The 26,654-nt window shown below is 49.6% G+C and overlaps 1 protein-coding gene across 1 annotated transcript in view; it reads left to right on the plus strand.

The window, feature by feature from the left end:
* The window catches only part of WNK4 (WNK lysine deficient protein kinase 4), a 66,026-nt gene that overhangs the window by 17,036 nt on the left and 22,336 nt on the right, over positions 1 to 26,654 (plus strand). The window contains exons 2-10 of the mRNA XM_083709059.1: positions 8,522 to 8,694; positions 10,379 to 10,599; positions 12,963 to 13,120; positions 18,105 to 18,193; positions 21,354 to 21,573; positions 22,847 to 23,168; positions 24,920 to 25,029; positions 25,148 to 25,200; positions 26,499 to 26,640. Of these exons, the coding sequence (XP_083565185.1) occupies positions 8,522 to 8,694; positions 10,379 to 10,599; positions 12,963 to 13,120; positions 18,105 to 18,193; positions 21,354 to 21,573; positions 22,847 to 23,168; positions 24,920 to 25,029; positions 25,148 to 25,200; positions 26,499 to 26,640 (1,488 nt within the window). The remainder of the gene's footprint in view (positions 1 to 8,521; positions 8,695 to 10,378; positions 10,600 to 12,962; positions 13,121 to 18,104; positions 18,194 to 21,353; positions 21,574 to 22,846; positions 23,169 to 24,919; positions 25,030 to 25,147; positions 25,201 to 26,498; positions 26,641 to 26,654) is intronic.

Genomic DNA, 26,654 nt, shown 5'->3' on the forward strand with positions numbered 1-26,654 from the left:
TCCGCTAACCCAGAAATACTGTATTTTCTGGCGTATAAGACTACTTTTTAACCCAGGAAAATCTTCTCAAAAGTCGGGGGGTCGTCTTATACACCGGCTCCAGCAGCAGCTCCTGCAGCAACTCCCCACCAAAGGACAAAACGACAACAAATTAAATTAGAGGACACCAAGCTCTTTAGATGAAGCAGAAATACACTTGAAAATTGGCCCCAGAAGCCCCTGGCCACTGGGAAGTGGAGTGGATTTCCGAGCCGGACTGGAGACTGGTTTTTAAAAATTTTATTTGGTCTGTGTTGGAAGAGGGGTAGTCTTATACGGCAAGTATATCCCAAACTCTGTATTTTAACTGGAAACGTTGGGGGTCGTCTTAAACGCCCAGTCTTATATGCCGGAAAATACTAGTACCTCAGGTTAAGAACTTTCCTTCAGGATGAGAACAGAAATTGTGCTCCGGCGGCGCGGCAGCAGCAGGAGGCCCCGTTACCTTGGGTTAAGAACAGTTTCAGGTTAAGAACGGACCTCCGGAACGAATTAAGTTCTTAACCTGAGGTACCACTGTATGGAGAATCTCCAGGGCAAGGCGGAGCCTTACGCTGTCAGCCCCCCAGGATAGGAGCCGATCGGGAGTGAGCTCTTCCAGGGGTGTGGGGTAGAAGTCCGGACGGATCCACACCTTCCTTCCAAGGGGCAAACTGCCACTAAACGAGGGCCGTCTAGACTTGCGAACCGTAAATCCCAGTAGTCTGAATGACTTCAGAAAGCAATTAAGTGTTCCCTTTTCCGAAGATGTCAGGCTCTAAACTAACAGCTTCTGGCAAGCCTGTCTGGCAGTAGGGTAGCAGCTGAAGAAGAGGAAGAAGCTTATTTGATAGATTAGGGGACGGGGCTTTCAGGGTAGAGGGTATCGCTTATAGGATGGCTTCTGTCTTGGATAGCTTTCCTACAGCTTTCTTTTCTTTTCTTTTTATTTTGCATTCTTGATTATCTGTGCTCAGGAAAGTGTCAGGGCGGTTCTGTGCAGAACCCACGTTCAAAACTGTTCTTACGAATGTCTTGGGGCAGACATACTGTCTGAGTTCCATTCAGTGCATGTCCTATAACTTCCTGCTGGAATTCTAGAATTGTAGAGTTGGAAGGGACTCTGTGGATCATTTAGTTCAACCCTGCAGGAATAGGCAAGCTGTCCCATGCAGGGATTTGAACCTGCAACCTTGGCATCATCAGCACCACACTCTAACCCATGGGTAGGCAAACTAAGGCCCTGGGGCCAGATATGGCCCAATCACCTTCTCAATCTGGCCCACGGACGGTCTGGGAATCAGCGTGTTTTTGCATGAGTAGAATGTGTGCTTTTATTTAAAATGCATGTGGGTTATTTGTGAGGTATAGGAATTCGTTCTTCTTTTTTTCAAAATATAGTTCGGCCCCCCACAAGGTCTGAGGAAAAGGTTTGCTGAACCCTGCTCTAACCAACTGACCTAACCTGTAGCTTTTTATACCATAAATGTTCCAGAGGCATTTGTTACCCTAGTTTTGTGGCACTATAGTGCAAGAGTGCCCCTCCAGAGGGCAATAGTATGGCAGCTTGGGGAGAGTATCACCAAGCCACCGATAAAAGCAAAATGGTGTGTTTACAGTCCGGTGTAAATCCACCACTAATACGCTGTCATTGCATCAGTTGCATGTTGCAGAAAACACCTACAAAAACGCCAGTCTGGTGGGGACCTTGAGGAGTTCTTAATCCACATGGATTGTGTGGATGCAGATTCAAAGTTTGATATAGCAAACTCTGGCACCTTTGGAAACACATATTTGCAAGCATTTACTTCTACCGTAAAAAAAGCCAGTTCACACATTCTGATAGATACTGCACTGCTCTAAAGGTGGAAACGCAGTACATGCAGTACTATCGCTTTGATCAAAATATTGCAGCTTCTTTAAAGGTAAGGGTAAAGTGACCCCTGACCGTTAGGTCCAGTCGCGAACGACACTGGGGTTGCGGCGCTCATCTCGCTTTACTGGCCGAGGGAGCCGGCGTACAGCTTTGGGTCATGTGGCCAGCATGACTAAGCCGCTTCTGGCGAACCAGAGCAGCACACAGAAACACCGTTTACCTTCCCGCTGGAGCGATACCTATTTATCTACTTGCACTGCGTGCTTTCGAACTGCTAGGTTGGCAGGAGCAGGGACCGAGCAACGGGAGCCCGTTGCGGGGATTCGAACCGCCGACCTTCTGATCGGCAAGTCCTAGGCTCTGTGGTTCAACCCACAGCGCCACCCGCGTCCCTTGCAGCTTCTTTAGCACATTGTAAAAGTATTTCACTCCATCTCCGTATATTCGCAGTTCGCCTTTTTATGCAGCTAGTTACTAAAATCCCGTTTACCTAGCTGCTCCTGATAACGTTTCTCTATCCTTTAGTGTAGTTGTGAATTTAATCCAGTTGAGCTGCTCCTAGATTTTCCCAATCGTATCCAATTTATTTGGTTTGTGGGCATTAGCAAACTGTGGCTCTTTCTGTGGCGCACCAGGCCTAAGAGGGTCTGCTGGAGCGCATCCAGAAACCGAGGAGCTGAGGCCCCTACGGTTTTTAGAGACTGTAGTCAGGCTCCCCTTTCCTATTGCACTGTTTCGCTCCTGAACAGCTACCACTCCTCATGCAAGCTGCAGGGGCTCCTCTCCCCCCTTGCTACAAATATGCCTTCATTTATGAAGCCGTTCTGGCCCTGTGTTAACTTTCCCTCGCCTCTCCTGTGCTGCGGACAATGAAGCTTTCACAGCTTCTGACGGCACACAGCTGCATCTGTAGCAAAACTTCATAAACACCCCGAGTGTAAAAATACGAACCGCCTCCAGCTCCACCACCGAGGCCCGGGCCAATGAGGCTGTGAGGCGGTTCCCGCCGGCACATGGCGGCAGTGTGACCTAGCAGGTGGGCCCCGCTCACCGGAAAGAGACGCAGCCGAATCCCTGGCAGAGCGGCCGCTTTTAAAACACGTTCCGTCTGTCGTCCCCCCCGCCGTTTCTCTTCCAACTGAGCTCCCTTGAGGAGCAGAGGAGGGGTGGACCTGGGCTGCCGTGTTTGCCTCGGCAATTTTCGCTCTTTTCGCAGCCAGCTCCTGCGAGCCAAATGCCCCCCTCTGTTCCAGCTGCATCTGGACAGAGCGGAGAGCTTGGTGCCGGCAGCGGTTCTGGCCCTTGCCCAACTGGGGTCCGATTCTGGCTTGGCAGGAGAGAAGGCTGGATCCTTGCCATTGCCCTTCGCTTGTTGCTGCAGCTTGCCTGCCTGCCTGCGCTGCCCCCCTCTCTCAAATGTTCCCCCCCCCACTACCAACTTCAGGAGGAGGGCAGCCATGTTACATGAGGTAGCAATTAGAGGACATATTGTATGAGAAAAAAAGGGGGGCTCCAGATGTTTGCCAGGGCAAAACACCCCCTGTCCCAAACCTCACATCCTGCATATGGACTGCCTCACCAGAGTGGTGCATGCTCTAGTCATCTCCCGCTTGGACTACTGCAATGCGCTCTACGTGGGGCTACCTTTGAAGGTGACCCGGAAACTAGAACTAATCCAGAATGCAGCAGCTAGACTGGTGACTGGGAGCGGCCGCCGTGACTATATCACACTGGTCCTGAAAGACCTACATTGGTTCCCAGTACGTTTCTGAGCACAATTCAAAGCGTTGGTGCTGACCTTTAAAGCCCTAAAGGTCCTCAAAGGCCCAGTATACCCGAAGGAGCATCTCCCCCATCATTCAGCCTGGACACTGAGGTCCAGCTCCAAGGACCTTCTGGTGGTTCCCTCATTGCAAGAAGTGAGGTTACAGGGAACCAGGCAGAGGGCCTTCTCGGTGGTGGCACCCGCCCTCGGTTTTCCAACGGTTTTGAGAGTCGAACAGACTCCTGGAACGGATTAAGTTTGACAACCAAGGTACCACTGTACCGCAGTATCACTGGAAATTCCATATATCAAATGCTAATGAGAACTTCAACATGCTGCTCAAGTCTTCAGAAGACTTTAGGATTTTTTAAAGAACAAACACATAAAATGGGATCTGTGCTCATGGACTAATCTTGAGGTCCAGCTCCGAGGGCCTTCTGGCGGTTCCCTCCCTGCGAGAAGTGAGGTTACAGCAAACCAGGCAGAGGGCCTTCTCTGTAGTGGCGCCCGCTCTGTGGAACGCCCTCCTATCAGATGTCAAGGAAATAAACAACTATCTGACTTTTAGAAGACATCTGAAGGCAGCCCTGTTTAGGGAGGTTTTTAATGTTTGATGTTTTATCGTATTTTTAATATTCTGTTGGGAGCTGCCCAGAGTGGCTAGGGATGCCCAGCCAGATGGGTGGGGTATAAATTATTATTATTATTATTATTATTATTAGGCACAGCTCCTGGGGACCCCCTTCCACAGGGCTCTGTGCGATTTCTTCCTTGTACCTGTCCCGCCCACCTTGACCTTGGTTCTGCCATTGTAGATCAGGAAGCAGAATGGCTACAGCTCCTTTAGGAAGGTGGCTGCTGCTGGTGCCGTGTATGTTTGCAGTGGTGGTGATGGAAAGGTGGTTCTGGGAAGGACTTTTTTACGGTTCCGTTTGGCTTTCTGGCGTTGGAGAAAGGCTGCATTCATCCCCTTCGGCTGCTGACGTCCGTGGAGCAAAACGGTGATGAAAGAGATAGGGCGATGTCGGCCCAAAGCAGAGAATCTGGACGAACTGCAGCGTGGAGGGACTGAAATATCACGAGGTGATGAGACATCTCTCCCTGCTTTTTATGTTGGGAAATGCAAGTTTTCCCTCAGGGACCATCTACCTGGGACTTGAGAGAGGGACTAGTTCAAACCAGGCAGGATTGATCTCGGCAACGTACTTTGCAGGATTTTTCTGTGTGTGTCAGACGCAGAGCTCTCTTGGACTGCTGTGAAATGAAACGAGAACAGACACACACACCCATCATTTTCTAGCTAGGCCAGGGGTCTGCAACCCGCGGCTCCGGAGCCGCATGTGGCTCTTTTACACCTTTGCCGCGGCTCCGGGGCGGATACTAGCGAGGGGAGGAGGCGCATTGTGCGCCCTGACACTCCCCACTGTGACGGGCGCTGTACTGGCTGTGATGTCGCATGGGGGCGGTGCGTGCGTTAGTCACGCACTGTCCCGACGTCACCTTCCCACCCGCTGTCAGATCGCGGCTCTGGAGATATATTTGTTTTAAATGTCGCAATGGTTTTGCGGCTCCCAGTTTTTTTTCTTCTTTGGAAATGGGTCCAAGTGGCTCTTTTTGTCTTAAAGGTTGCAGACCCCTGAGCTAGGCCAATATCACTCTGGGTCCACTTTTGCAGTAAAATGAGTTGGGAGAGTACCCTTCAAAAGAGAGGTACTTCTTTTGAATGCTCCCCTTCAGGGGGAAAAATGTCCTCGCAAAAAGAAAAGTAGCGTGTCAAGGAAAAAGATTCTAACCTCCTCTTTTGGCTGCTACTCTGGTTTATCTATTTCTTGGAAGTTTTTAACTTGAAGCCTGAAATGCTGCGATGCATTCTAGCAATTTAGCATGTTGTTGGCATCTATCAATTTGATTCCCTCCCTCTCTTTCTTTTTTCCTTTCTCCTCCTGTGGTGAGGCTGCATTTTAATGTTTTAATTGTTTTAACATTGCATTTTAATCTTGTTTTTTAAGTTGTATTTCAATCAACTTGTTTTTATTATTGGTTGTTAGCCGCCCTGAGCCCGGTCTTGGCTGGGGAGGGCGGGGTATAAAGAAAATTGTTGTTGTTGTTGTTGTTGTTATTTGTCTCACCTCGGTTTTCTAAGCATCTGGGTACGCTTGTCCAGCAGGAAAATACAGTTGAAGGCGCTTGCTTGATGTCAATAGGCAGGGAGTTCCAAGGGTAGGCGCTGCCACAGCCACACTAAACCATCAAATGCGGAACGGGTATTAGGTGGCACCTGTAGTAGTGCCAATTCTGCCAATCGAAGTGGTTTGTAAATATAGTGGTGGATATATGAAAACCATATGCAGTGGTACCTCAGTTCTCAAACGTAATTCGTCCCAGAAGACCCTTCAACTTCCGAAACATTCGAAAACCGAGGCGCAAAGGACTGTCTAAAAGGGTTCAACTGAGAAAATTGAAAAGCACGCGGTGGAAGCCATTCAACTTCTGAGGCGCATTTACTTCCAGGTTTTTGGCATTCGAAAACTGAAATGTTCAGCTTCTGAGATGCTCAAAAACCGAGGTACCACTGTAGATAGATTTAATTCTATCCATGCTGATTTTTTTGTTAGTGATTGTTATGCTTTTAGCTGTTCTTATTTTATCTGTAAGGGACGCAGGTGGCGCTGTGGGTTAAACCACAGAGCCTAGGACTTGCCGATCAGAAGGTTGGTGGTTTGAATCCCCGCGACGGGGTGAGTTCCTGTTGCTCGGTCCCAGCGCCTGCCAACCTAGCAGTTCGAAAGCACGTCAAAGTGCAAGTAGATAAATAGGTACCACTCCGGCAGGAAGGTAAACGGCGTTTCTGTGCGCTGCTATGGTTCGCCAGAAGCGACTTAGTCATGCTGGCCACATGACCCGGAAGCTGTACGCCAGCTCCCTCGGCTAATAAAGCGAGAGGAGCGCCGCAACCCGAGTCGGCTGTGACTGGACCTAATGGTCAGGGGTACCTTTACCTTTACTATTTTATCTGTAAGCCACCTGGAGTCCCTGTCGAGGGAAAAGGCAGGGCATAAAAATGAATAATAATCATAATAGCATTTAACAAGAATTAAAAATGTTCCCCACTCACAGAGTGTAGGTTTAGAAAAGTGCACAAAGGTGTATTCAGAGTGAAACTCTTCCATTCCCTGAGGGCTCCCCTTCCTCTGCAGGAATTGCCACTCTTTGCCCGCTTCCCTGATAAAAAATCACTATTCCCAGGAGATTTAACTGAACTCCCCACCTTTAAATTTCTATTCACTGGAGCCTGGTGCAGCCCCTCTCTGTGATTTAAATACCTTCCTTTTTTAAACAAGATCCTCCTAATCGAATTAGCCGCAGTAGAACTGGGGGGAACCAGCATTGTACAATAAAAATCTGGCAAGCTTGTGAAGGATCCCATCTCTGTGAGCTTACCAGCTTCTTGGCGACGAATTAAGTTGGCAGGCAAGTTGAACAGCACAAGGCAGTCAAGAAAGTCACCTTGCCACTTTTTTGATCTTACAAACCCCAACTTTTAACAGGAAGGGGTGGGAGCAGGCGGGGGGGGGGTGAACTTGAGAAGACATTGACACCTTAAATTGTATGTCACATGTCGAAATTAAAACGAAAGTTTGAAAGTTTGCTTACATTACAAAAACTCACTTTGGCTTTTTTGTTTTAGTTTTTATTTATACTTTTCAAGTCAAAACATTTCATTGATTTTATGATCAATTTAACATTTCAGAATTTGACTTCCCTCCCTCTCTTTCTGTGGTTCCTTAAATTTATTTTTATATATATCTTCTGCATATCCAAATTCATTTAACTTGCTCATTTAATTATCTACTGCAAATATATACTCTTGTGAAACTGCAGGTTATTACAATAATCCTGCCAATGTTTTCATCTGTTTACAATTTCTCTGTAAATATTCCACAAACCGTTTCCATTCTTTCTTATTATTCCAGTACATTTCACCATTTCTGCATATTCCATAAGTTTTTGTATCCATTCTTCCTCTGCTGGGACTTCTTCTTTCCATTTTCGGGCTATTAACATTCTTGCTGCTGTAGTAGCATACATAAATAAATTTCTATACAATTTTTTTTTGTCAATACAATATTTTATTGGTTTTTTTCCATATTGCATCACAATATAAATAAACCAAGGCCATCACCACATCCTCCCCACCCCCCATATATCTGTCAATCAAACCTAATATTCTCCCCCCCCCGCTTCCCTCTGCCCCCACTCGATTTCCTCCACATTCTGAGATTACATTTATCTTTACATTTTACAACCTTGCCAAATCTTCTATATATTCTTATTATCTTTCCTTACTAATTTACCTTCCCTCAGATACTTTACATATTTTACCATATATTCATCAAACCATTCCCACTCCTTTTTAAATTTTTGATTTGATTGGTTTCTTATAATAGCCGTTAGTTTTGCCAGAGTTAAGTATTCATTTAGTTTACAAATCCATTCCTCCCTTAAGGGTAGAGTTTGTGACTTCCACTTAGCAGCAATCACTATAAGATCCCCCCCCCCCCCCGTGGTATCTCTTCCCTTATCAATCCATTATTATTGATATTTTCAACATCTTCTTTAATTCTTCATGTATTACTGTCAAAAATTTCTTAATTTCCTCCTTCTTAATTTCTATACAATTTAGGTAGTTCTGTCCCTATAATTTCCAAAAGAAAAGCTTACGGTTGCTTTTTTAAAAATAAAAGTTATTCTGAACATCCTTTTCGATTCTTGGTATATCATTTCCCATTTCGTTTGTGTGACGTCGGCTGCCTCGGAGATGACCGTGCAGCTCTTAACGCTTTTGCCTTCTCCTTTCTCAGACGCGGAAGCTGTCCAAAATGGAGAGGCAGCGCTTCAGCGAGGAGGTGGAGATGCTGAAGGGGCTGCAGCACCCGAATATCGTAAGGTTCTACGACTCGTGGAAGTCTTCGGTGAAGGGGCAGGTCTGCATCGTCCTGGTCACCGAACTCATGACCTCAGGCACCCTCAAAACGTGAGCATGAAACTGGCTGGGTGGCCACCGTGGGAAGGCGGCAGTGGCGTCAATGGGGAGAGGACCATGGGGCCTCCGGGGCTGTTGTCCTGCGGTAGTGGGGACGCCCTTCATTTCACGAGGCCTAGGACTCTCGTACCTACGGGACCACCTCTCCTGGTATGCCCCGCGGAGGACCTTTGTTGTTGTTGTTGTTGTTTAGTCGTTTAGTCGTGTCCGACTCTTCGTGACCCCCTGGACCAGAGCACGCCAGGCATTCCTGTCTTCCATGGCCTCCCGCAGTTTGGTCAAACTCATGCTGGTAGCTTCGAGAACACTGTCCAACCATCTCGTCCTCTGTCGTCCCCTTCTCCTTGTGCCCTTCCTCTTTCTCAACATCAGGGTCTTTTCCAGGGAGTCTTCTCTTCTCATGAGGTGGCCAAAGTCTTGGAGCCTCGGCTTCAGGATCTGTCCTTCCAGTGAGCACTCAGGGCTGATTTCCTTAAGAATGGAGAGGTTTGATCTTCTTGCAGTCCATGGGATTCTCAAGAGTCTTCTCCAGCACCATAATTCAAAAGCAACACTTCTTCGGCCATCAGCCTTCTTTATGGTCCAGCTCTCACTTCCGCGGAGGACCTTAAGGTCCATAAATAGGATTACAGTGGAAGCTTGGGTTGCGAACATGATCCGTGCAGGATGCACGTTCGCAACCCACAGTGTTCGCAACCTGCGTCTGTGCAAGCAGCGCTTCTGCGCATGCGCGACCGCCGAAACCCGGAAGTAACCCGTTCCGGTATTTCTGGGTTTCGGCGGTCCGCAACCTGAAAGAACACAACGTGAAGCGGCTGTAACCCAAGTTATGACTGTACTCTAGAGGTCACGGGCCCTAAGGAAGTCAGATTAGCCTTAACCAGAGCCAGGGCCTTTTCAACTCTGGCTCCAGCCTGGTGGAACGCTCTCTTCCATGAGACCCGGGCCCTGCAGGATCTGATTTCTTTCTGTAGGGCCTGTAAGAGAGAGCTGTTCCGCCTGGCCTTTGGCTTGGAATCAGCCTGATTCCCTCCCCCTCTTTCCTTTTCCTTCTGTGATGGAATCCCTATTTGGGGACTTCCCTGGCTTTTTTCTGGCCCACGTAGGACCAGTTTGGACAGTTGGCCTTGGTGAAGATTTGACCTTCCCTCCCCAAACAGTTTTTGATTTGGGCTTCCACTGAAATGAGGCTGTGTTTTAAGTTGTATTTTAATCCGTTGTTTTTATACTTGATGTTAGCCGCTTTTTATAAAAGAATGGAGATGGTTTATTGAATATTTACAGATAAATTGCAAACAGATAAAAGCATTAGCAGGATTTTTGTAATAACCTGCAGTTTCACAAGAGTATACGTTTAAAGTACATAAACAAGTAAGCAAATTAAATGAATTTGGATATGCATGCATATATATATATATATATATATATACATACATACATATATATTTCAGGAACTGCAGAAAGAGGGGGAAGGAAGTCAAGTTTTGAAATATTAAAATGATAGCAAAATTATGGAAATCCATAAACCTGAAAAGTATAAACAAAATAAAATTTAAAAAGAGATTGCAAGGTTTTGCTCAGACGGTCCAGTCTTACACCGTTGCTTAAGGGTGGAGCCCACAGCTGGATCTTTAGGTGAGGTGGCTATGAGTCTAATGGCGCTTCCATTTTGTAGGTATCTGAAGCGCTTCAAGGAGATGAAGCTAAAAGTCCTCCAGCGCTGGAGCAGACAGATCCTGCGGGGTCTCCATTTCCTCCACACGCGGTCGCCTCCGATCATCCACCGCGACCTGAAGTGCGACAATGTTTTCATTACGGGGCCCACGGGCTCCGTCAAAATCGGGGACCTTGGTCTGGCCACACTCAAGCGAGCATCATTTGCAAAGAGTGTCATAGGTACTTTGATGTTTCTGTCTCTGGGGGCCAGGTTTGGATAACAGGAATTAGAGCAGGCATGTATCCGGTAAAGAGATCAAAGACTGAATGGGGGGGGGGGGGAGTTGGATGAACCAGCCAAAGACCATAAAGGTAAAGGGACCCCTGACCATTAGGTCCAGTCGTGACCGACTGGGGTTGCAGCGCTCATCTCGCTTTACTGGCCAAGGGAGCCGGCGTACAGCTTCCGGGTCATGTGGCCAGCATGACTAAGCCGCTTCTGGCGAACCAGAGCAGCGCATGGAAACGCCATTTACCTTCCCGCCGGAGCGGTACCTATTTATCTACTTGCACTTTGATGTGCTTTCAAACTGCTAGGTTGGCAGGAGCAGGGACCGAGCAATGGGAGCTCACCCTGTTGCGGGGATTCGAACCGCCGACCTTCTGATCGGCAAGCCCTAGGCTCTGTGGTTTAACCCACAGTGCCACCCGAATCCTGCTAAAGACCATAGAATCATATAATTGTATAGTTGGAAGGGACCATTCTGCAATGCAGGAATCTCAGGTAAAGCATCTATGACAGATGGCCATCTAACCTCTGCTTTAAAATCTCCCAGGAGATTCCACAACCTCCCAAGGGAGACTACTCCACTAACAAACAGCTCTTACTGTCCAAAGGTTTTTTCCTGATGTTAAGTCAGAATCTCCTTGGAGCTTGAAGCCCTTGGTTTGAGTCCTTCCTTCCAGAGCAGGAGAAAACAAGCTTGCTCCATCTTCCATGTGGCAGCCATTGAGATACTTGACAATGTTTGTCAAATATCTTCTCAGCCTCCTCTTTTCCAGGCTAAACATACCCAGCTCCTTCAATTGTTCCTCATAAGGCTTGGCTTCCAGTCCCTTGATCATCTTGGTTGCCCTCCTCTGCACACGTTCCAGCTTGTCAACATGCTTCTTAAATTGTGGGGCCCAGAATTGGATGCAGTGCTCCAGGTGTGGTCTGACCAAGACAGAAAATAGTGGAACTTTTACTTGCCTTAAAAGGGTTGGGGGTGGTGCTGTGGGTTAAACCACAGAGCCTAGGACTTGCTGATCAGAAGGTCGGTGGTTCGAATCCCCGTGATGGGGTGAGCTCCCGTTGCTCGGTCCCTGCTCCTGCCAACCTAGCAGTTCAAAAGTACGTCAAAGTGCAAATAGATAAATAGGTTCCGCTCTGGTGGGAAGGTGAACGGCGTTTCCATGCGCTGCTCTGGTTTGCTAGAAGCAGCTTAGTCATGCTGGCCACATGACCCGGAAGCTGTATGCCGGCTCCCTCGGCCAATAAAGCGAGATGAGCACGCAACCCCAGAGTCGGTCACCACTGGACCTAATGCTCAGGGGTCCCTTTACCTTTATTACTTGCCTTGAAATGAACAATATACTTCCGTTGATGCAGCCTAGAATAGCGTTAGCTTTTTTTGCTGCTGCATCACACTGTTGACTCATGTTAAACTTGTGGTCCACCAAGACCAGTTAAAGTTAAATACTCCATAATAGGCTTGGAATTGTTGTGATGCTCGCTGAGGATAGGAGTTGCACAGGTGAGGTACAGACACCAAGGATACCTGCTCTGCGTGCTTTCACCAGGTGCACAGATGGCATGATGAGAAGTGAGTTGTGCTTGAATTGAGAAACAGTTGTGGAAGAGATGTGCTGTAGCTCAAGGTTAAAAAGGTAAAGGGACCCCTGACCGTTAGGTCCAGTCGTGGATGACTCTGGGGTTGCGCGCTCATCTCGCTCTAAAGGCCAAGGGAGCCGGCGTTTGTGTGCAGACAGTTTTTCCAGGTCATGTGGCCAGCATGACTAAGGCACTTCTGGCGAACCAGAGCAGCACACGGAAACGCCGTTTACCTTCCCGTCGGAGCGGTCCCTATTTATCTACTTGCACTTCGTGCTTTCAAACTGCTAGGTGGGCAGGAGCTGGGACCGAGCAATGGGAACTCACCCTGTCGCGGGGATTCGAACCGCTGACCTTCCGATCGGCAAGCCCTAGGCTCTGTGGTTTAGACCGCAGCGCCACCCATGTCAAGCTCAAGGTTATTAGATCCTTATTAGTCAGAACTGGAGATCTTCAGCGGAAGCTGGATGTGTAATGGGGTGGCACCCATTTCACATTAAAGGGTTATCCTACTGGATAGGTATGTGTGGCATCATAGAATCCTGGAATTGTAGAGCTACAAGGGGACCCCAAGGGCCATCTACTCTACCCTACAATGCAGGTATATTCCACCCATTGTGTGTCTCGAACCCATGACCCTGAGATTGAGAGTCTCACGCTCTACCGGCTGAGCTAGTGGCTGAAGGGGGCTGAGCCTCAGATAAAAACCCCTTCCTTCCTCTTCTCCCAGGAACCCCAGAATTCATGGCGCCAGAGATGTACGAGGAGAAATATGACGAAGCCGTGGATGTTTATGCCTTTGGCATGTGCATGCTGGAGATGGCCACATCGGAATACCCCTACTCAGAATGCCAGAATGCGGCTCAGATCTATCGCAAGGTCACTTCGGTGAGAGCATAGCCTCTTGTTTACTCGGGAATCTAGGGCTGACCTCTCTCCCTTATGGGCTACACCCCTTGCTAGGTCCCCAGCCGTCTCCTCCTCCTCCTTCCAGGGAGAAGAAGAAGAGTAGAAGAGTTTTGATTTGATATCCCTCCCCTAAAGGTAAAGGTACCCCTGCCCGTACGGGCCAGTCGTGTCTGACTCTAGGGTTGTGCGCCCATCTCACTTAAGAGGCCGGGGGCCAGCGCTGTCCGGAGACACTTCCAGGTCACGTGGCCAGCATGACGAAGCTGCTCTGGAGAGCCAGCACCAGCGCAGCACACAGAAACGCCGTTTACCTTCCCGCTATAAAGCGGTACCTCTTTCATTACTTGCACTTAGGGGTGCTTTCAAACTGTTGGGTGGGCAGGAGCTGGGACCGAGCAACGGGAGCTCACCCCGCCGCGGGGATTCGAACCGCCGACCATGCGATCGGCAAGCCCTAGGCGCTGAGGTTTTACCCACAGCGCCACCTGCGTCCCCACAACCTACCCACAATCACTACCCGAAGGAGTCTCAAAGCAGCTAACATTCTCCTTTCCCTTCCTCCCCCACAACAAACACGCTGTGAGGTGAGTGGGGCTGAGAGACTTCAGAGAAGTGTGACTGGCCCAAGGTCACCCAGCAGCTGCATGTGGAGGAGCAGGGAAGCGAACCCAGTTCACCAGATTACGTGTCCACCACTCTTAACCACTACACCACACTGGCTCTCACTCTCCTGCCCCCCCAAATATTTCACTATTAATAAACTACTACTTAATTGTATTTCAGTTCAACAATTACTTTGATAAAATACAGTGGCGCCTCGCAAGACGAAAAGAATCCGTTCCGTGATTCTCTTCGTCTAGCGGTTTTTTCGTCTTGCGAAGCAAGCCCATTGACAGCTTAGCGGATTAGCGCTACAGCGGTCTAGCGGCTTCTAGCGATCAGCTGTTAAGCGGCTTATCAGCGAATCAGCTGTTAAGCGGCTTAGCAGCTTAGGAAAAGGGGGGGAAAGCGGAAAAAACCCGCGGGGACTCGCAAGATTTTTTCGTCTTGTGAAGCAACCCCATAGGGAAATTCGTTTTGCGAAGCGCCTCCAAAACGGAAAACCCTTTCGTCTAGCGGGTTTTCCGTCTTGCGAGGCGTTCGTCTTGCGGGGCACCACTGTACACATTTTGTCATGTGCAAATGGCTTTAAATACCTATTAGGTCCATAAATCACCATGTAGCATATATTCCACTCAAAAAACAGTGACAATTTGTTGCTGACAAAGGACAGCTGGACATATAAAGGGCCCCGTTACCTTCAGGAGCTGAGGGCCTCATCAAACCTAAATCCGGTCCTGACTGCCTCGCAGGGTTTTTCTACCACTCTTAACGACTACACCACACTAGAGAGAGCTCCAAGGAATCTGGAAAGTGTTTGATGCAACTTTGGGATTTAAGGAGGGAAGGTTGGGAATGGGTGGGCTTTTATGGCCAGGGAAGAGTGGTCATTACAGAAGGGGGATCTGCATATCACAGAATCCTACCCACATACAGCAGCCGGGAGAGAGCAGCCCAGGTTTGGCTTTTGATCCAATGTTTTCTCCATGTTTGCAGACTTTTCTGCAGCTCCAGAAAACTGGGTCCTCCACCAACCCCTGTGCTGCTTTCCCCCTCTTTTCCTGGTATGTCCCACGGAGGACCTTACGGTCTTCAAACAAAAACATCTTGGAGGTCCCAGGACACAGGGAGGTTAGGCTGGCCTCAACCAGAGCCAGGGCCTTTTGGGCTGTGGCCCCAATCTGGTGGAACGCTCTGTCACAAGAGACTAGGGCCCTGCGGGACTTGACATCTTTCCGCAGGGCCTGCAAGACAAAGCTGTTCCACGAGGCCTTTGGCCAGGGCACAGTCTGACCCCCTCCTTTGGTAATCCTCATAGAACTCTAGCCCAATGGTTGCCATTCATTTGATTCTGAATTAATTTTTAGAATGAATTGATTTTAGAATGCTGTGTTACCTTTATTGTTAGCCGCTCTGAGCCCAGCTTTGGCTGGGGAGGGCGGGATATAAATAAAATTTTATTATTATTATTCCCTTTCAAAAAACGTTGGAACATTTGATATGCCAAATGTTATGGCGGTCCGGTATGGGATAATGAGCATCATTTTTTAAAACCTGTTTGGGGGCCTCTTGTGTTCTGGCTTTTTGACTCTCCGTAATTCATAAAAAAGAGAAGTTCTGGGGGAATCAAACTTAACTAGAAGTCATGCTCTCCTACTTGGAAGCCCTGCCCCCAAGGCCAAATGAGTGGGTCATCTCTAATTACTGCAGTCACGTCCATGCCATACCTTCAAAGCACATGATTTTCCCCAAAGAAGCCTGGGAACGTTAGTTTGTTAAGGGAGCTGGGAGTCGTAGCTGTCCGAGGGTAAGCGACGATTCTCAAGGTTCTTAAAATGCATGCTTAAAACATATGGGGTGGGTGTCACCTGATCAAAGCAAAGGCACATAGGGTCCTGGCCATAGCTGTCAAGCGTCCCTTATTTGGCGGGAAAGTCCCTTATCCCAGCGCTGTGTCCCGCTGCTGTCCCCTATTGATGATGTCCCTTACATTTCCCAGGTTTCTAAGGAAGCAGCTCCTCTCCCTCCCTCCCTCCCTGCCGGCCAGGGAGGAGGGAGGCTCCAACTGTGTTGCTTGGCTGCCCGGCCTGCCCCCCTCCGGCCTCCTCTCACCAGCTTCGGCCCCCGGGAGCCCCTCCCCGCCAGGACTGGCGGGAGCCTCAGGCCCTTCCGCCGCCATCCTCCTCGCGGCCGCTGAACTGAGCTGCTCTGCTTGGAGCCTCCGGATGAGATGGGCAGCCTGGTGCGGCCTATGAATTGCTGAGGAGCCTTGAGAGGAGAGCGAGGGCAACCATAGAGAAAGCAGCTCAGAGAGAGGAGGAGGCGGCAGGTGTTCCAAGGGCTAACCATAGAGGGGGAAATGGAAGAAGTACCGCAAGCACTTCTCCCATAGATTTGTAGCATAGATGGTCTGATCTGCGGGTTTACTTCGGGCGCTATTTCCCCCCCCCCCCCACCGTCCCGCCTGATGGGACTGAGAGCTGCAGATGGAGCACAAGAGAAAAGATACAGAACTGCAGCAGCATCGTCGTAGCTTGGACTTCGTTTTGCGCAAAAAGTGGTTGCTGCTTGTAGTTATTTAATTGCAGTGTTTCATCGGCTGGTGTCTTGAGCAGCAACCTCTGGAAACGAAGGGCTAAAAACCGGCGTTGCTCTCCCAAATTATCTGGTCCCTTTTAACTTCGTACTTCGGCTGGTTGATTAAAATCCCTTATTTTGGCTGCTGATCCCTTATTTTTGAGGCTGCTGGTCCCTTATTTTTGAGGCTGCTGATCCCTTATTTTGGCTGCTGATCCCTTATTTTTGAGGCTGCTGGTCCCTTATTTTCAAATCTGTAAGTTGACAGCTATGGTCCTGGCATTCAGGCCAGCTCTGGGCCTGAGCCCCGGCTATGTGAAAGACCTGCTGTTGATCGTCAGAGTCAGACAAGGATGGGGAAACTCAAGCTTACCTTCTCTCCAAGGCTGGATTGTCTTACCTGTAGTAGAAATCTGAAGGCTTGGGAAAAGGCCAGAAAAATTGGGCGAGGAATCAAGGCTCCCCCACTGTGCTGGTCCCGTGGGTTAACCGTGAGGCGAGGTCCGAGTCCAGTCCGAGGTCGAGGGTGCAGTATGGAGGCAGTCCAACAAATCTGAAGCTGGGTCCAAGGCAGGGAGTTGGGTGAGGTCAGGAGCTCCGGCAGAAGAGCAGGACAGGGTGCAGGCAGGAACAGGCTAACAACAATGTTGCTCCCGCAACCTGGGACTGGGGCTGGTCGGCTTTTATCTGCCTTGAGGCATAGGGCGGCCCCGGTCCACAGATGACTCGCCTCTCCTGGCCTGGAGGTGAGCACTCCTCCTGCGGGAACTTAGTTCCCTCCGCCTCTCTGCCCTGAGCCTCTGCAGCTCAGGAGAGGCTGGAGGGTTACCGGACCCAGAGGCAACCTCAGCTTCCTCTGCCGGGGCTGAGGGTGGAGCACCTGCAGGCAATGGGTCCTCCATCACCTCAGGAGCCCCAGCAGACTCAGCTGGTGCCTGCACCTGAGGATCCAGCACAGGTGAGGACCCTTCAGGCTCAAGCCCCAGCCCCGGCTCAGCTGGTTCTGAAGGCGGGGAATCCTGTGCAGACTGGGATTCCTCAGGTTCAGCCTCCGAGTCCGAATCCCAGGCCATTACACCCACCCATTTGTTTCTGAAAAATTGGGATGGGGGATTTCAGGGAACTGCCATCAGCTCAGAGGCGAGAGGTGGAAGGGCAGTTGTGTTATAGGGAACCTCCGAAAGTCTTGCGAAGCAGTTCCTCCTCCAGCGAGGAGGAAAACCCCACCTCCAGTGGAGAGGAGGTGGTGGGACCAGGGGATGCTAGGGAGAGCCTCAACACGGACCCTGAGCAAGCCGGAGAAGAGGAAAGTACCCCTTTGCCAGCACCCACTCTGAGCAGTAGGTTTCGGCGCAGGGAGGGGAGGAGAAGGTTGGGGGTCAAGCGACTGTTATGCTGGGGGAGCTACAAGGACCGACCACTCCCAGATTCTGCTAGCGACTGAGCCTGACATGAACTTGCGACGTTCTTAGTTTTGCACTAAGAATAAAGCCTGGGAAAGACAGGTCGGAGTCTTGCCTGTTTGCTCTCGAGCAACCACACCACCATCTGCCGGGGGGGGGGGATGGTAAAATTGGGGGGGGGGACTGATGTCCCACCCCTAGTTTTCTGGTTTCTTCCCCTCCCAGGTTTTCATATCCCTAACTTGCAAGCAAAATCTTTCTCCCAGGGGACAAGGGGCTTGGAAGCCTCATGAAGCCCTGACTTCTGTCCACCCACTAACCTCCCCCAAAACCTCTTGACTCCCTGGCCCCATCTGAACTGCCCTCCGTCCCTTTTATCACAGGGCATCAAGCCCAGCAGTTTTCACAATGTGAAGGTGCCTGAACTGAAGGAGATCATTGAGGGCTGCATCCGGATGAACAAGTATGAAAGGTAGGGGAGATCTCCGCCACTGGCCTGACTTCGGCTACCCTTGGCGGGTAAATGGTTATGGGATCAGGAAAACGTGTTGCTCTCTGGGTTTGGTTGGGCTCCCCCTCATATCACCCCTGCCCAATGGTCAGGCCGGGCGAGGCTGATGGGGGGTTGGAACCGAGCAACTATTCCCCGCCCCTGATACAGGTTACAACCCAAATAATTATTTTTCTTTAAAGAAATGAAGTAATGATAATACAGTGGTGCTCCGCAAGACGAATGCCTCTCAAGACGAAAAACCCGCTAGACGAAAGGGTTTTCCGTTTTGGAGGCGCTTCGCAAAACGAGTTTCCTATGGGCTTGCTTCGCAAGACGAAAATGTCTTGCGAGTTCCTGCGGTTTTTTTTCCCTTCCCCCCTCATTTTTCTAAGCCGCTTATCTGCTTATCTGCTAAGCCGATAAGCCGCTAATAGCGCTAATCCACTAATCCATCAATGGGCTTGCTGCGCAAGACGAAAAAACTGCTAGACGAAGAGACTCGCGGAACGAATTCTTTTCGTCTTGCAAGGCACCACTGTAATAATTTATTATTTATTCCCTGCCCATCTGGCTGGGTTTCCCCAGCCACTCTGGTCAGCTCCCAACAGAACACTAAAATACAATAACCTATTAAACATTAAAAGCTTCCCTAAACAAGGCTGCCTTCAGATGTCTTCTAAAAGTTTGGTAGCTGTTTTTCTCTTTGACATCTGGTGGGAGGGTGTTCCACAGGGCAGGTGCCACTACCGAGAAGGCCCTCTGCCTGGTTCCCTGTAACTTGGCTTGTCGTAGTGAGGGAACCACCAGAAGGCCCTCAGAGCTGGACCTCAGTGTCCGGGCAGAACGATGGGGGTGGAGACGCTCCTTCAGGTACACTGGGCCGAGGCTGTTTAGGGCTTTCAAGGTCAGCACCAACACTTTGAATTGTGCTTTGAAATGTACTGTACAGGGCTCTTCTTTAGCGAAAACTCCAGGACATTTGGGCAAAGAACAATGGTCCGGGTTGTTGTGGGGTAGAAAGTTGGAGACACATGTGGAAATGCAGAACCCATTGGAAGCCTCATCCCCAAGTCAACCTGCGGAAAAGGGTGTGACACATACTTAAACATGTCACTTGTTATTTTAAACTGCACATAAGAATGGCAGAAGTCTCTTGCTGGATTGGACGAGTCTGTGGGTCATGTAAGCAGTGCTCTTTTTCCTATGGGGAAAAAAAAGCTGCCAGTACCACTCAGCCGCAAGTGGGCCAAGGGTGGGTACTCTGCACATGCTCAGAGGCACGCTGCTCTTGCCCATCATTGCTTAGGCACCGATGGACAGGCCAACCGTAAGTGACCCACAGGTTTTGGGAGCGACTTTGCAAAGAATGCTGGTTACAGGAGGGCTGTAGGCTCTCATTCCTTCCTCCCCCAATAATGTTGATTAATTTTCATACAAAAGCATAACTTTAACATAACAGAAAAAGAAAAGACAATAATAAAAGAAAAAGAGACTAAAGGAAATAAAGTAATTCAAACCTCACATATACCACCACATACAATAAGACTTACCGTATTTTTCGTCCCATAGGACGCACCTACTTTTTTGGGGAGGAAATAAAGGAATTTTTTTTTCCTATAGGGCGAAAAATACGGTAGTTAGTTAATTAAAATCCAACTTCATAAACATATTACTTGACTTCCTCTAATCTCTTCCAACTGAATTTCCTTGTAATTAAATGGAGCAGTTTCCAATATCATTATTTCATATAACAATATTCCAGTCATAATCAAATTTCCTAACTTTTCTTATCGTACTTTTTCTTGGAGGCTCTCATTCGTAAGAGGGTCTGCCGTTTTTGTTCTCATCCAGCCTTTGGTTGGCCTCTGCTCACAGAGCAGCGTTTTCTGCTGCCCGCCTGCCCCTTCTGTGAGCGACATTCGCTGCTGTGCTCTCCAGCGGGGAAACGGGGAACCAGTGGCGTAGCGTGGGTTGTCAGCACCCGGGGCAAGGCAAGTAATTTGCGCCCCCTAACCCGCACGCCTGGCCCCCCCCCTCCACAGTGGGCGGCGACCCGGCGACTCGGATCGGATTCGCACAGCCAGCACTGCAGTGAGAGAGAGTGAGTGAGCCAGGTAGGGGCAGAGAGCTGTGAGTGCGAGCGCGCCCCCCCAGATGTTGCGCCCGGTGCGGCCGGCCCCCCCTGCACCCCCCACGCTACGCCACTGCGGGGAACCGCTTGCACTTCCTCCTTGCTAGACAACACCGTGAGGCACGTCTGGAAAAGCAGAGAGCCGAACGGCTTCTCCGGAGCGTGCTTGCTGTGCCCTCAGCGCTAGTGATTTATTTTTTAAATACAGTGGTACCTTGGTACTCGAACAGCTCGGCTCCCGAACAAAACGACTCTTGAACACCACAAACCCAGAAGTAAGTGTTCCAGTTTGCAGATGTTTTTCGGAAGCTGAAAGTCCAACGCGGCTTCCACTTGAGTGCCGGAAGCTCCTGCAGCCAATCGGAAGCCGTGCCTTTGTTTTCCAACGGTTTTGAGAGTCGAACAGACTCCTGGAACGGATTAAGTTTGACAACCAAGGTACCACTGTACCGCAGTATCACTGGAAATTCCATATATCAAATGCTAATGAGAACTTCAACATGCTGCTCAAGTCTTCAGAAGACTTTAGGATTTTTTAAAGAACAAACACATAAAATGGGATCTGTGCTCATGGACTAATCTTGAGGTCCAGCTCCGAGGGCCTTCTGGCGGTTCCCTCCCTGCGAGAAGTGAGGTTACAGCAAACCAGGCAGAGGGCCTTCTCTGTAGTGGCGCCCGCTCTGTGGAACGCCCTCCTATCAGATGTCAAGGAAATAAACAACTATCTGACTTTTAGAAGACATCTGAAGGCGGCCCTGTTTAGGGAAGTTTTTAATGTTTGATGTTGTATTGTGTTTTGAATATTCTGTTGGGAGCCGACCAGAGTGGCTAGAGAAACCCAGCCAGATGGGCAGGGTTTAAATATAAATAAATTATTATGGGCCACCCAACCCTTCAGCCTCTGCCGGGGATACCTTTTTCCCTTGCGCTCTCTAAGCGTTCCCTTCGCCACCATCCCAATTCTGTGCCCTTCTTTAAATCCGCCTCGCCTCCCTCCCTCTCTTGCAGATACACCATCAAATATCTCCTGGACCACTCCTTCTTCCAAGAGGACACGGGAGTCCACGTGGAGCTGGCTGAAGAGGACGATGGCGTGAAGTCCAACCTGAAGCTGTGGTTGAGGATGGATGACTCAAAGAAGCTCCATGGGAAGTATAAGGACAACAACGCCCTGGAATTCCGATTCGAGCTCTATAAGGATGTGGCTGAGGAAGTGGCCCAGGAGATGGTACGAGTCGCTGTTCTTCTCAGGGGTCAGGGAGGCTGGTCTGGACTTTAGGGAGTCCAGGAGTTAGAAGGGGCTCATGGGCAGGGAAGACAGGAGAGACCGGAAGTGTTGGGTGGGTTGCAAAAAGGAGAGGTGCCTTGGCTTCGGCCTACCCAGAACTCACTGGGAACCGTCTCCTCAGTTGCATTTTCTTCAGGATTCTACAGAGTTTGGCTCTCGGGCAATGGCTGCATAGATACCTTGTACAGTGGTACCTTGGGTTACATACGCTTCAGGTTACATATGCTTCAGGTTACAGACCCCGCTAACCCAGAAATAGTACCTCGGGTTAAGAACTTTGCTTCAGGATGAGAACAGAAATCGTGCTCTGGCGGCGCAGCGGGAGACCCCATTAGCTAAAGTGGTGCTTCAGGTTAAGAACGGACCTCCGGAACGCATTAAGTACTTAACCCGAGGTACCGCTGTATAAGCGCACAACATCATTATGGAATCTTTCATTAGAGGAAAGCCATTTCATCGCCCATACGCCATGGAGGTACAGTGGTACCTCGGTTTTCGAACGTAATCCATTCTGGAAGGCCGTTTGAGTTCTGAAACATTCGAAAACAGAAGCATGCATTTCTGGAAGCATTTGCGTTCGGAAAACTCAATACGGAACCCGTGTGGCATGTTCGCCTTCCGAAAAGCGTTCAAAAACCAAAGCAGTGACTTCTGGGCTTTCGACGTTCGAAAGCCAAAACGTTCTACTTCCGAGACGTTGGAAAATCGAGATACCACTGTTAGTATATTCCTGGGGCTCGAGGTAGATTAGGACAATGAAATATTAATACAGTGGTACCTCAGGTTAAGAACTTAATTCGTTCCGGAGGTCTGTTCTTAACCTGAAACTGTTCTTAACCTTAAGCGCCACTTTAGGTAATGGGGCCTCCCACTGCTGCCGCCGCCGCGCAATTTCTGTTCTCATCCTGAAGCAAAGTTCTTAACCCGTTGTACTATTTCTGGGCAAGGGCTATGGTCATTCTCACACCGTAACTTTAAAGCGTATTCATACCACTTTGAACAGTCATGGCTTCCCCCACAAAGAATCCTGGGAACTGTCGTCCATTTGGGGAGGCTGAGATTTGTTCAGAGCCACAATCCCTAGCCCCCTTCACACAAATGACGGTTCCCGCAATTCTTTGGGGGAAAGTGCATTTGTGCCAGAATTCGAACTCTTGTTTCCTCCAGCTCCTTCACTTCTGTCCCTGCCTGTTCCCACTCCCCGCTCCTGCAGGTGGTCTTGGGCTTTGTGTGTGAAGCTGACTACAAACTGGTGGCCAAAGCGGTGCGCGAGCGAGTCCTGGCCATCAAGCGCCAGCGCGAGAAGGCTAAGCGGGCCCAGGAGGAGCAGAGGCGGCACGAACAGGCTCCTGACATCCTTCATCTGCTGGACCTAGACTCTCCGCCCCCTCTCAGCCCTGCCCAGCCCTCGGCACCCACCACGCCTGGATCCGGGGATTCTGCACTCGGCCCAACTTTCCCCCCTGAGCCGGAAGAACCAGAGGTCGACCAGCACCAGACTTTCCGATATCAGCATGGCTATTCCTCAGCCACATGTAAGTTCCCTCGCTCCGTCAGCCAAGGAACTCTCTGTAGGCGACTGTTACATACGAGAGCATACACGGCGGGTGGCGCTGTGGTCTAAACCACTGAGCCTCTTGGGCTTGCTGATCGGAAGGTCGGCGGTTCGAATCCCCGCGATGGAGTGAGCTCCCGTCGCTCGGTCCCAGCTCCTGCCAACCTAGCAGTTCGAAAGCACACCAGTGCAAGTAGATAAATAGGTACCACTCTGACTGGAAGGTAAACGGTGTTTCCGTGCACTCTGGTTTCTGTCACGGTGTCCCATTGTGCCAGAAGCAATTTAGTCATGCTGGCCACATGACCCGGAAAGCTGTCTGTGGACAAACGGCGGCTCCCTCGGCCTGAAAGCGAGATGAGCGCCACAACCCCATAGTCGCCTTTGACTGGACTTAACCGTCCAGGGCCCTTTGCCTTTGTCCTTTACGAGAGAGTACCAGCATGGTGTAAGTGGTTAGAATGGCAAAATTAATTCGGTGTCACCTCAGCTTGCCGCTTCTGAAAGCTAACCCCTCAACATTGATATGAGGAAATGTGGAGGGCAGATATTACATTTACCACTTGTTATGCCGTTAAGGACAATTGTATGAAAATGCTACACAGATGGTATTTGACACCCTGCCAGTTGGGCTAAGATGTGTAGAACAGTCTCAAATAAGTGTTGGAATCCTATGCTGGTGGGAAGGTTCCTTTTTCCCTACCTGATGGACATGCAAAAAAATATATAATGAACTAAAAAAAAAAGATGTTCAGAATAGATATAACCGCAAAGCCAGAAGCATTTCTTCTGGGAATATGTGAAACAGAGATCCCAAAAAAGGTTCGTAAAATTGTTTTTGTATGCCACCACGGCCACCAGAGTACACTACGCACAAAAATGGAAAACACCAGAAATCCCAACAAAGGAGGAATGGGTGCTCAAGCTACTGGGGTACTCAGAAGTGGCAGAACTCACAGCTAAAATAAGGAATCAGAAAGACAAAATATTTGTGGAAGAATGGAGACCCTCTTCAGTCTATATAAGAACGCAATATGGCCAAATAAAATTTCATAACAGGTTTTGACTTATGAGCAATGGCGAGGTAATAGAAAAGATTGTAATACGCGATTTAGGTAAATAGATAAGCTTCAAGAGGTTGGAGAGGCAGCGGGGAAGAGAGAGAATTAGACCATCACAGATGTAAGGATGGTAAGCCACCAGGACAAATAAACAGATTTTGATGTAAATTGTGTGTTATATGATCTGAATGTAAATCAATGTAAAATAATACAGTGGTGCCCCGCAAGGCGAACGCCTCGCAAGACGGAAAACCCGCTAGACGAAAGGGTTTTCCGTTTTGGAGGCGCTTCGCAAAACGAATTTCCCTATGGGCTTGCTTCGCAAGACGAAAATGTCTTGTGAGTTCCTGCGGGTTCCCCCCCCTTTCCCCCCCTTTTCCTAAGCTGCTAAGCCGCTTATCAGCTGATCCGCTGATAAGCCGCTTAACAGCTGATCGCTAAAAGCCGCTAAACCGCTAATAGCGCTAATCCGCTAAGCTGTCAATGGGCTTGCTTCGCAAGACAAAAAAAACGCTATACGAAGAGCCTCACGGAACGGATTAATTTCGTCTTGCGAGGCACCACTGTAAACATATCTGGGACAAAGTTGCCAGTGAACTTGTAAGTTAGAAGCCAGGCCTGGTCTTTCGTTTCACAGTCACCCTTTTTCTTTCTCATTTCCACCCCCCAGCTGATTGTGAGACGGATGAATACCTGAGCTCCTCTGGATTTGTGGATTTGTCCGACTTGCCACAGAGCTGCACCAGCCCACCAGTCGCCCCTGAGCGTTCCTTCGCTTCGGTGAGTGGCAGTGCTGACCCCTGGCATGGGCGGCCGTGGTGCCCCTGTGCGCTTCGAAATAGGGAGGTGTCGAATTGTCACGGCAACCTGCCTTCAACGGTGGTTTTTATATCCCCAGACTATTGCTGTGAGTGTGAACTCCATCAGCGACTTCCCTTCCCCTGGGGACAGGTAAGGACATGCCGGATTGCTGTGGGGAGATAATTTGCTGCAGGGTTTAGGTTGCTGGGAACGTGAGGAGATACAGTGGTACCTCTGGTTATGAACTTAATAATAATAATAATAATAATAATAATAATAATAATAATAATAATAATAATTTATTTATATTCCCCCCCCCCCATCTGGCTGAGTTTCCCCAGCCACTCTGGGCGGCTTCCAATCGAGTGTTAAAAACAATACAGCATTAAATATTAAAAACTTCCCAAAACAGGGCTGCCGTCAGATGTCTTTTAAAGATAAGATAGCTACTTATTTCCTTCACATCTGAAGGGAGGGCGTTCCACAGGACGGGTGCCACTACCGAGAAGGCCCTCTATCTGGTTCCCTGTAACCTCACTTCTCGCAATGAGGGAACCGCCAGAAGGCCCTTGGCGCTGGATCTCAGTGTCCAGGCAGAACGATGGGGGAGGAGACGCTCCTTCAGATATACTGGACCGAGGCCGTTTAGGGCTTTAAAGGTCAGCACCAACACTTTGAATTGTGCTCGGAAACGTATTGGGAGCCAATGCAGCTCTTTCAGGACCGGTGTTATGTGGTCCCGGCGGCCACTCCCAGTCACCAGTCTAGCTGCCACATTCTGGATTAATTGCAGTTTCTGGGTCACCTTCAAAGGTAGCCCCACGTAGAGCGCATTGCAGTAGTCCAAGCGGGAGATAAAACTGAACCTGAAACCATTCTTAACCTGAAACTGTTATTAACCTGAGGTACCACTTTAGCTAATGGGGCCTCCCACTGCTGCCATGCGATTTCTGTTCTCATCCTGAAGCAAAGTTCTTAACCTGAGGTACTACTTCCAGGTTAGCGGCGTCTGTAACCCGAAGTGTTTGTAACCCGAGGTGTTTGTAACCCAAGGTACCACTGTACCTGCTTCTCTCACATTCCTCATCCCAAGCCTTGCTGTGTAGCTTATGGGGTGGTGTCAGAGGCATAGTGTGAGGAGGGCAGAGGGGCCATGGGTCCGGGCGCATGATTTTGAGGGAGTTGAATCTAGGTGGCTCCATCACCGAGGCCACAGCCACAGGGAGGCGAGCTGCGTCTGGGCCGGGCCTTTTGGGGCGATGGCGCCTCCTCATGACTGGTGAAGGATGCCCACACGTGCTCTTGCCACAGATTCACCCGTCCTGGCACAGCGAGATAAAAAGAGCAGATAGGGATTCAGAGGGGCAGTAAGCCGAGGCGCCTTTCGTCATGTGTGCCCAGATCATTTGCTCATATTTCACTTCCTGTTTTGGTCGCCCGCGACACAGCTACACGTCCGACGTAGCGTCTGGCTTGAGCGATGGTTACGAGGGTATCTCTGCGAGCGAGCGCCGAGCGAAGCCCCTGGCCAAGAAGGGGTCTGGAAGACTGCTGCGCCGCCGTGCCCGATCTCGCCTACGCATCACAAACGTGAGCGCTGCCCG

The sequence above is a fragment of the Podarcis gaigeae genome, assembly GCF_964106915.1.
Source record: "Podarcis gaigeae genome assembly, chromosome: 13".
Taxonomy (NCBI): Eukaryota; Metazoa; Chordata; class Lepidosauria; order Squamata; family Lacertidae; genus Podarcis; species Podarcis gaigeae.